The sequence below is a fragment of the Oxyura jamaicensis genome, chromosome 3, assembly GCF_011077185.1.
Source record: "Oxyura jamaicensis isolate SHBP4307 breed ruddy duck chromosome 3, BPBGC_Ojam_1.0, whole genome shotgun sequence".
Taxonomy (NCBI): domain Eukaryota; kingdom Metazoa; phylum Chordata; class Aves; order Anseriformes; family Anatidae; genus Oxyura; species Oxyura jamaicensis.
The window spans coordinates 56269264-56280042 of NC_048895.1; the positions used below are offsets into that span (position 1 = coordinate 56269264).

The 10779-nt window shown below is 42.7% G+C and overlaps 2 protein-coding genes across 2 annotated transcripts in view; one reads left to right on the plus strand and one right to left on the minus strand.

Moving 5' to 3' along the window:
• Positions 1-524: 524 nt before the first annotated feature.
• GJE1 (gap junction protein epsilon 1) lies at positions 525-8522 on the minus strand. The gene is given in 5 exon segments (XM_035320777.1): positions 525-794; positions 796-912; positions 1351-1530; positions 1896-1930; positions 8330-8522. Coding segments are annotated over 5 exon segments (795 nt in total).
• Positions 8523-9100: 578 nt separating this feature from the next.
• NMBR (neuromedin B receptor) overlaps positions 9101-10779 on the plus strand; it is an 18305-nt gene continuing 16626 nt past the window's right edge. Inside the window, exon 1 of the mRNA XM_035323313.1 lies at positions 9101-9683. Coding sequence (XP_035179204.1) covers positions 9268-9683 — 416 coding nt within the window. The 5' untranslated portion in view covers positions 9101-9267. The remainder of the gene's footprint in view (positions 9684-10779) is intronic.

Below are 10779 nucleotides of genomic sequence, written 5' to 3' on the forward strand. Positions count from 1 at the left end.
TGAACAGTTTCTGATACTTAGAGAGTATCCCGCACTACTGATTAATTCTCAAGCTGTACGAACATGGAAGGAATTTGGAATAGCTTTTCCTGGCAGGCTGACAACCTTATTGACCAGTAACAAGCAAATTCAATTGCATACGTTAAGAAAAGTACCATATTCTACAAAGCTGTCAATAAAAATGTGTATATCAACAATCTCCTCATCACAAAAGGCATCCCTCTGGAAGACAAATTACTGTAGGCAGCAGGTCATAAACATGTTACTTGTGTGAATCTTATTACCTTTGTCCTATACATAGAAACAAAAATTATTCACATAAAGAGGTGTTTTTTAGATGGGGATTAAGTGTTAGATGACTTCTCTTCAGCAGTAATCATGAGTGTGATTCTCTTTTGCAATGCTGCATAGAGGACAGGAGATTTTTTTTTTTTTTTTTTTTTTTTGTTATAGCTCTAGAACTTTATAAATATGCAGGTGGACAGGGTAATAAACGACGAAAAGTGATTGACATCACTGACTTTTTATGAAACATATAGCCTTCTAAATGTGATCTCAAAAAATTCAGCAACGCACAAGACCAATGTAATCATGGTGAAAGTGTACATAGCAGGAAGGAAAATTGTATTTTCAATGCCCTCTGGCACCATGCATGAGGTAATGTTAAATATTTTATCAAGTGCTGCCACATTACACATGTATATTGCATTCACTTCAAAACCAAAAAGTTGAATCTGAAGCCTAAAAGCCACAACTTCAAGAATAATCCTTAACAAAACAGAGAAGATATAAAAAGATAGTGTAGGACATCTTCTGGAGGATGTCTTCCTGTTTGATGCTCTTACTTGTGGCATAAAGGTGAAAAAATGCTCCGGGTACCATTACAATCACCAGCTGTAATGTCCAGAATACCTAAGCTGTAGCAAAAACATTATTAGGCCATTTAAAACTGCATTGGGACAGCTAAAGTTGGCACATACTGGAATAATCTGCAAGCCTGTTTTTTAAAAAATCAAATATATAAGAACATAGATGACAGAGTAAAGGTAGAAATCACTGTTATGTTTCAACTGGAAAAGCTCACTTGCTTTCTGAAAGGTCCAGATTGTTGTTATGAAGGACAGAAAGTATGACTCCATATTTAGTCACAAATGAAAGGTCATTGAATCCATGAAAAAGCTAAGTGATAACTAGACCAATCAGTTACTGCTTCTTATATGGAAAAATTATGTATATTTTTTAGGAGTTTATTGTCTTGGCATTGGATCTCTACAATTAATAATAATAATAATAATAATAATAATAATAATAATAATAAAAAAAGAGAGAGAGAGAAAGAGAGAGAATTACCTGAGGAATTATAGGGCCGCACTGGAAACAGAAAAGATTAACCTCCCTGTCATCTGGGTCGCAGCTGAAATGCAAGGTTTCATTTCCATAAACAGCAAAGCCCAAAATGCCAAGGAAAAACATACAGACTGAGCCAAAGCAAAGGGTGTGGAACTAGCCAATTACCCTTGGTGGCCTGAGCTGCACATCACAGAGTTATTCAACATGAAAACAAAAATGAGCAAAATAATTATTGTTGGAGGCCTACTTGCTCTTTATCACTATCCAAAATATTTATTTTATCCTCCCTGTTTTAAAAGGAAAGATTTTGCCTGTGAAGGCAGTAGTAGCTCTCTAACAAAATATTGGCTTAGAACAAGTTATTGTTGCTATGTGTTTTCCATAAACACTCATTTATCTAACCTTTATCAACTCATCTGTTAGTTTCACTACCTGGCCCACTCAAGTCTTTCTCCCCTGGCTGGGAGGGACCCACAGTCCTGCTTGCTAGGTACCAGTGATCACCTCTCAGCTGCAGGAGTCCCCTGGCACCACTACTTTCCTACCCCAGCTGGGATGCTGACAGGTTTAGTTGCAGCATCTGGGGTTATTAAGTTAAAAATATTTTATATTTAAAGTTCCATAAAAAAGAGGGAGGTAGCCAAACTTGGAAGTTATTGGTCCAAGATTAGCTGAGTGCTCAGTTATGAAGATAGTGAGAAATGCTTCTGTAACTGTGTTATTTACTACATCTCCCTTCCCAAGCAGTTAATTAATGCCTATTTATCTCTTGGAGGACTGTAAAAGGTGTTGTGTTAGTAGTGAGACTGGGTTTCACTGGGTTTCACAATTTTTAAAGAGTGCTCTGCTGCTCTGCTGCATGTAGAAAATGCTAATGCTTGTGCGTATTGAATCAACTACAAACAATAATATCTCACAATGGTATGTGATCAGCAATAAAATATTGTGCTTCTCAGGGTATGTGATGAACCTTTACATTTTAAAAAATGCAGTAATTACAGTTACTGTGCGTTCCTTTTCTTCTGCTCATAATACATGTGGAGCTTAATTAGCATCCAAGGCATTTTTTATTGTTCCTGCAATACTATGAAATCACTAAATTAGCTCAGCATGCTGGACAGATTTTTAATATCAGTAATATTTTAATCATTTAATTATTTTAAACTGTCAGTTGCCATTGAAAACCTATGGTTGAATGTACTTCAAAAATATATGTAGTGGTATTTTTTATGGCCTCTTTAAGCAATGTTTAAAAAAGCAGTAATGGAGAAATCTAGTAGTTTCTAAGCTGAGATAGATCTTGCAATGCTTTTTATTATGCTTTATATATAGTAGCCATTATTTTCACATTAATCCATGAACATGAATCTACAGTAAACACTACATTTGGTCAGGAAGATTTTGATATCATTATAGATAGAAGCAATATATAAGGACACTTTCTGGGTAAAAAAAACTGCACTATACAAATGCTACTCTATAGTTCTTTTTTGTTGTTGTTTTGTTTTGTTTTTTTGAGATAAAATAACTACTTATCTGATTGAGTCACCTAATCTAAGACAATCAAATCATTCTTTGTATGACTGCAGTATCAATACGGAAACTTGGATACTGTCTTGTGATAAAGATGGTAAGATTTATCTGTCAATGCTCTGCTCTAGTTCTTGTAGCACATAACGACTACAGCTGAATTGAAATTAAAAATGAATTTTGAAGAGGCTGTCAAATAAGCCTGATACAAACCCCATGGGTGTCTGTGCTTGAACCCCACCGACCATGATGAAAGGGTCCATAATAAATCTGTCAGATTCTTAGAAGTGGTTCAAACATGTGTCCTATGAGCTAAAGTACGGGAAGCCAATTATCTTCCCACTAGGAGGAACGGAAAGCAGTGATTTTTCTTTTGTCTTGTGTGTCCAATAATGTGTTTCATAACACTGCAGTAAGAGGATGACTTGAGGTGGGAGTACAGTAAGCTGTCATTGTGCCGTCTGAATATTGTCTCCTAAGGTAACTCAAACAGTTCTTTGGGACTTTCTTGACAGCAATTTTTTTGTTGTTGTTGTTTTGTTTTGAATTTGCAGGAGAGGCTGCTTGTTGGTTGTCTAGTTCACACAAATAAGACAGAAGATGTTGGTATCCTTGTTTCTAAGTGTGTCTTTACCCTGTCTTGTAGCTCAAGATTGGAATTCAGCAGTATGCTCTTCAACCTTTTAATGAGTTTAAGTCCTACTGAACAATCACAGTTAAACAAATGGAAAAAAAAGGCGCGCATAAAGATGCACTTTTGCTTAGATTTTGATAGGGATGAACTAACACTTTAATAATAAACTTTTCATTGCTTTCTTAGTGTCTTTAAATGTAATGGCACATATTATCATTATTAAATAATAATTGCAATGTAACAAGCCTTATCTCTGTTGAAAAAAACCTGGTGTCAGTAAGACAAGATTTTCTCTGCCAAAAGAGAACTCTCATGGCTAAATCTTGTAAAACAGCCTCTTCTGTCAGTTTTGGTTTGCAGTGTTCCCTATGCATCAAAGCTTAGGGCCAGTGGAGGCCTCTGCTAGGTGCAGATTGGTGTCTCCACTGCAGTTCTGACATGACATGGAGGTTGCCTCACTTTCAGCTAGGGCAGGAGGCTCGTGGTATCGGTGGCTTCCTCATTTTCTCCTGATTGGTTTATATTTAGCATGAAGAGCAGTGGGAAGGACCATGTACAGGATGTATCAGGTTGCAAAGGCTGAGAGCTGAGAAGGATGGACAAAAGAGAGCCTGGGTTTATTGTAGGAGGGTATGGCCTCAGCCATGGCACCCAGTCTGGGGAGGTGCATATCAGAAGTTAAGTTTCTCCATCACATTTTTTTTTCATTAATACAAAATCTGTAACTGAAAAAGCATATTAAAAAAGAAAAGAAAAGAAAAAAAAAGGCATGAAGAACAACTCTCTAGTTTTCTTTCTACAGTCCTCATGTCCAGTAACGCGGCGTTAACAAAGAGGGGATTTCATATTGGTGTTGGTTGCAGCTTTGCCAGGCCTGTACTGCTGGCAGACACAGCTTGGCTCTGACCACAAAGTGTAGCTACTTTGTCCATTATCTGGAGTCTCAGGAGAAGAAAGGGCTGCATGGCACATATCTGACATCATTTCTATTAATTAGCTGCTGTTTAGAGCTCGTCCCTGAGCAGCCATAGTTGTGTTTGGCATTTCTCTTTTGAACATACACAGTTTGCTAGCTCATGCTGTTTGTGACATTCTCTACACAAAACCACAACAATTCTTTTTAGAGTAGTTCTTCCCACATCCATCTCTCCCAGGGAAACCTTTGGCATTGCCTATGAGATGATTAACTTCCAGTGTTGTTTTACTAGTAAAAGAATTGTAGAAGTTTGATGTTTAGATGTCTAACCTTAGAGTTTGGGGTCTATCCTTAGAGATGTAGTCTTAGAAGCTGAACATTGTCCTCCTTCAAGGTTTCCCAGTATAGAGTGTTTCATATCCAGGGAGACCTTTGTCTCCGTCCTCTCCCTTCTCCAGGCCCAGCTACTGTTCCCAGTTACTGCTTGAGCTGCTTGGGTTCCTGCTACCCATATAGCAGCAGTGGCAAAGCCTTTTGTCTGTTCTGAAACCTGGGGAGAGGGGAAGTGATCTATTTCTACCCTGTAAGTCCTGTCCTCTTACTCTTTAAATAGATCCTCTGACTCAAGAAACTGGAAGGTAATGGAAGTCTCTGCCAAAACAAGCCCAAATAAAGAAAGACTATACTCAAGTAACGAGAAAGAAGACATGACTTACTTAAGGTAATTATATTTCCAGCTGTCTGGGAGAATTCACTCTGCACTACAATGCACTTTTCCCAGCTGTTGGTCTAATGTGTGATACTAGAAACTTTTCCTGAAGGTTTGGTCCTTAATGCTCAGTGTTTTAAAGTCAAATAATAGCTGTTACTTGTTTGTTTTCTTGTCTCTTCTTCATGTGACTGATGATCAGGCTTTAAACATGATCAGGCTGGGGGGACGACCTGCTGGAGAGGAGCTCTGCGGAGAAGGACCTGGGGGTCCTGGTGGATGACAGGTTGACCATGAGCCAGCAGTGTGCCCTGGTGGCCAAGAGGGCCAATGGGATCCTGGCGTGCATTAAAAGGAGCGTGGCCAGCAGGGCAAGGGAGGTGATCCTCCCCCTCTACTCTGTCCTGGTCAGGCCTCACCTGGAGTACTGTGTCCAGTTCTGGGCTCCCCGGTACAAAAAAGACAGGGATCTCCTGGAAAGAGTGCAGCAGAGGGCCACAAAGATGATATGGGGCCTGGAGCATCTTTCCTATGAGGACAGGCTGAAACACCTGGGTCTGTTCAGCCTGGAGAAGAGGAGACTGAAGGGGGATCTTATCAATGTGTACAAATATCTGAGGGGTGGGAGACAGAAGGATGTAGCTAACCTCTTCTCAGGGGTTTTTGGGGATAGGACAAGGGGCAATGGCTGCAAAATAGAACACAGGAAGTTCTGCACCGACATGCGAAAAAACTTCTTCACGGTGAGGGTGACGGAGCACTGGGACAGGCTGCCTAGAGAGGTTGTGGAGTCTCCTTCTCTGGAGATATTCAAGGCCTGTCTGGACGCCTACCTGGGCAGCTTGCTCTGAGGATCCTGCTTTGCAGGTGGGTTGGACCCGATGATCTTTCAAGGTCCCTTCCAACCCCTACAGTTCTGTGATTCTGTAATCACTTTCAAGGCTGTATTTAAATGCAGCTACACTGTTCTCTCATTCAGTTTGCAAGCCTGCATACTTAATTACAGACTACTTACTGTAGGTAGTTTTAGTGGCAGATATACCTGGATCTTTGTGGGACTATGCAAAGTTTGTTGTGATGTGCAAATCTGCAATTAGCCCTTTGAGTATCAAGTGCCTCCAGCTGCCCGAATACATGGGAATGCTTTTCCCTGCTATTAGCAGGTCTCAGTAGAGGGCGTTTGTGAGATGCATGGAGTTCTTCATTCCTACACAGACTGATTTGGCATCCCTACATCTGGGAATTACTGATGAGGCAGATTTGCCTCCCACGTTTCCCAGTTGTCACCGTCCCTGCCCTGTGATATTGCACTCCCAGATATGTTCCCTCTGTGCTTCCTGATTTCAGTTTGTGCGCAGATTCTTTCCCACTAAGGAGACACACCTGCACTGCTCATTCTCTCCTTTGCTCTTGTGCTAAATTTTGTGTCATAGCTGCAAGATGAAGTTGTCTCTAGACTATAATCTGAAACAAAATCCAAAGAGATGGATAGATTTTTTTGTTTGAAAAGAGAATAACGAACATTTTGCCTGTGAGGATCTAAATTCCGGCTGTTTTATGTCAGGGTCTGTGGAGCTTTTCCCTCTCCTTTTTGCCTCTGCAGGAAATTATATTCATGCTGTTTGAGTATATTCTCTTGCCTTTACACAGACATCCGCCGAATGACATTAGAAACATAATCTAACTTTCTGTTTCCTTTGAGCTGGAGACACTCATAGTCTCCAAAGGTTATTTCCTTGCTGTTTAGAGTTCTGAAAGCATAGAGTAGATAAAATCAAGTGCTGGTGAAAATCAGTAAAGTATATTCCTACTGAAAATGTTCCTAATTCTACCTAATTCTAAGGAATTCCATACTTCAGTCTAGATGGTATAACTTACTTGGGTAGAAGAAATTCTCCTGGAGGGCAGCAGTGGAAGTGTAGTTTCAGTGCAACAAAACCCAAGGGGTCTCACTTTTCTCCATGCAAGCTGCAAGTGAAGTTTATGCCAACAGTAGCTTTAAATTGTTCTTCTGTTGATATTCATGTAAAAAGACTCACCTTCTGGTGTTTTGGTAAATTGATATTGGATACATGTTGACTTTAAACTATGGGATATAGGAGTTATATTGATTGTTCACATATAAGCCCATTTTCAAATAAATAAGTGGAAGGATCACAGCTCATATTCTGGGCTTACAGGGTTAAAGACAAATATTGGATCCAACAAATGGAAATCAAAAAGAATGGTTCAGACTGCTTGCCAGAGCATGAATATCGATATTTCTAGCAAAGTCTGTGTGCACTCAGCAAGTAGAGGAGGCTAGCAATTGTGATAACTTCCAAGCAAACTGTAAGGCTGCCTCAAAGGGAGTGTAGAAGAACTTAACAAAGAGTGCAGAAAAGCACTGTCAGTGCCAGGCATCACTTATGAGGGAGCTCCATGACAATTCCTATTACCTGCCTAGTAAACATGAAGTCTCTAACCTGATTATTTCCGAGCAATAGCACTGACTGTTTCCAGAAGATAAATCATAGGCAGGCCATGTATAACTGCACATATGTGGTACACCACTTCTGGTATTTCAGTGCTCAAACTCATTCTCCCACTTCAGCAAGTCATCCATGTGTTCATTTTACTTTTCCCTATACCTCTCATAAACCCCTAGGGCGTCAAGATAACTGCTTTAATATGAGCAAGCAAGGTCACTGCAAACTTATAAATCCTCCTTCCTGAGAAAAGGAAGGGCAAAAATCAGTCCATGGAGAGTGTTACTGGCAAATGCTGTTATTCCTCTGTGTTAACTCTTTATCTTGAAAAACTGAGTCCAGTAGAACTGTTTGTCTTGCAGCATAGTTGAACTGCTACCTAAATTCATGGCTTCTGCTGGAAATAGATGGAACTGTTTGGAAAGCCAATACATGTACGTGCACTAGGAAATAAAATATATTATATCTATGAAAAGCAAGAGACACTTCATAGAAGAAAACATTATTCTCCATTGAGATATACAATTTGCATAAAAAGTAATGGATTAACTCATCAGCTTTCCCCATTTCCCTAACTGAGACTAATATGTGTTGCAACTTTGGAGAATAAACCCCAAAACTTTAAAGGCAGCTAATGTCTTTCAGTAGGAGCTATTCAGAACCCACATATGGGTGACAGGAAAAAAATTCCCTTCATCTCCAAGTCCCTTTCTCCCCGTTACCCTGCGTTTCAAAGCGCTGTGGTTTCAGCTGCGTGAACTGGGAAGATCCGTGCTTGGCAGACGGGTTTCCCGAAGGCGACCCCACCTCCCACCCGATGCGGAGGCCAGCTCTTCGGCTTCCCCAGGCGGCGCCTCTCCGGCATGGCAGCGGCGGGGGCACCGTCCCCTTCTGCCCCTCCGGGGACATCCCCATTGCTCGGGGACGGGGACCCCCGCGGCTCCCCTCCGCCTCGGCGTCTTGGGGCCGGGGCGAGGGCACAGGCGCTGGCGGGAGGGCGGGGAGGCTCCTCCCAGCACCGGGTATAAATCGGGGCGGCGGAATAGGGAGCGGGGCTTGCTCTGCGCCTCGCCCCCGCCTCGGGAGCCAGCCGCCCGCCACCCGCCACCCGCCGCCGCCGCGGGGACAGCAGCACCGGCGCCGCTGGACAGCTCCGAACGATCCGCCGCAGCCCCGGGGGGGTGGGGGGTAGGGGGGGTGGGGTGGGGTCGGGTCGAGGCGGCAGCACCGTGCCTCGGCCGGGGGGTCCGGGGGTTCCGGGGGGACGAGGGCAGGCTGCTGTCGTGATGGCTTCTCCTGACCCCCAGGATCAGGATCTCGCCCTCCTGCCCTCCCGGAGAATGGCTTGTCCAAAGAGCTGAAAGGCAGCGGCATAGTTTTGTTGTTGTTGTTGTTGTTGTTGTTTTTTTTTTCTTTCTTTCTTTTTTCTTTCTTTTTTTTTTTTTTTTTTTCCCTTTTCCTTTCTTTCCCTCCCGACTCTGCTGGTGAATGGTGTGTCCTTTGCATTTCTGACCAGACAAACCCCGACAGAGAAAAAGGGGGAGGAAGAAAGGCAGAAGGGAAATGGGATAAAGTTGGTTGACTTGCAGAGAGGTGAAGATTTTCAGTGACTCCCACTGCACTTTACACGGGAGACCTCCACTCTGCCGGGTGGTGAAGGATGGAGGCAGAGCTGCTGTCTGAGCTCACGGCTATGTCCCTTGAGGGGAATGGGAGCGTCCAGCTGGTTCCAGATGCAGTCCTGCTGCCCCCGGGGCAGGGCACAGCCATGTTCACCGTCCGCTGTGTGATCCCTTCACTTTACCTGCTCATCATCACTGTGGGCTTGCTGGGAAATGTCACCCTCATGAAGATCTTCATCTCCAACAGTGCCATGAGGAGCGTGCCCAACATCTTCATCTCCAGCCTCGCTGCTGGTGACCTGCTGCTGCTGGTGACCTGTGTGCCAGTGGATGCCTCCCGCTACTTCTCCGAGGAGTGGCTCTTTGGGGAGGTGGGCTGCAAGATCATCCCTGCTATCCAGCTGACCTCTGTTGGTGTCTCCGTCTTCACGCTCACGGCCCTCAGTGCTGACAGGTAGGAAAGCTGGGCTGCCCTTCCCAATCCTCTGTGGCTTGGGCTAAAGCTAGCCAGTGCTGGCATGAAAGGTAAGGCACCTTAGCTATCCCTGGTTTTCAATCCCCTCAGTCCAACCTGTGAGTCGCCCATAGGTCTCCTTCCCTCACTGACTGAAGGCATGTCTGGTACTAACTGAAGTTAAATGGTTTCTGGAGATGGGTGTGCCTGTGGCCCCAACTTCCAGGGTTCCGGAAGCAGGAACTGGAATTTAGTCCTGTCGTCTGTACCTCTGAGATAACCCAGAGCCATTCCAGAACCTGTGTATTGAAACACAGCCTGTGTATTGAAATGTTACTCATTAGAGGAAGGTTTTAGGTCCTAAATATGATCCATGCCAAGCCACAGTGATATGTCAGCAAGCAGCTTAAACCAAGGCAAGCACAGGGGGATTTTTAATAGATTTATTTCTTTCTGCTGGGAAAGTGTGTGTGAGAGCATGTGTGTGTGTCTTTGTGTGCTTGTGCCTTAAGAGAACACCGGGTTACCTGAGGTGACCTCCAAAAATTGTTCAGCCTCTGGGAACTTGGAGGCACCAAACAATTCTATTGGAATAGTCAGTCTTAAACTTTTGATTCAGACTATCCATTTTGTCTTCTTCGGAACTTAAGAAAAGGGGATGGAGGGCAATAAAACCAGAAAGGAAAAAATCCATCTCTACTAATTGTCAAATTAGGAAGAAACAAAGACCTGGACCCCAAACTTTTCCTCACAATTAATTTAAACAGATTTTTAAGTGATTTATAGAAACTGGGTAGCTGGTGGACTGTACTTCAGGCTCAGAAAGACCAAATCTGACAGAGTAATTGGCAACCTTAAACTGAATTAAATTATCCTACCCCCCTTATCTAAACACTTTTATTCAGATGGAATTGAAAAGGTTAAATTCCTTATTCATAGGATGTACCCCATTTTTGTTGTTGGATTTTAAGCCAAAAAAAATGTTTTACATTAGTGCGTGAAGTAAAGTGGCATATCTTCTAAATTACAGTAGTTTCTTCAAAACTTTCTCTCTTCTCTTCTCTTCTCTTCTCTTCTCTTCTCTTCTCTTCTCTTC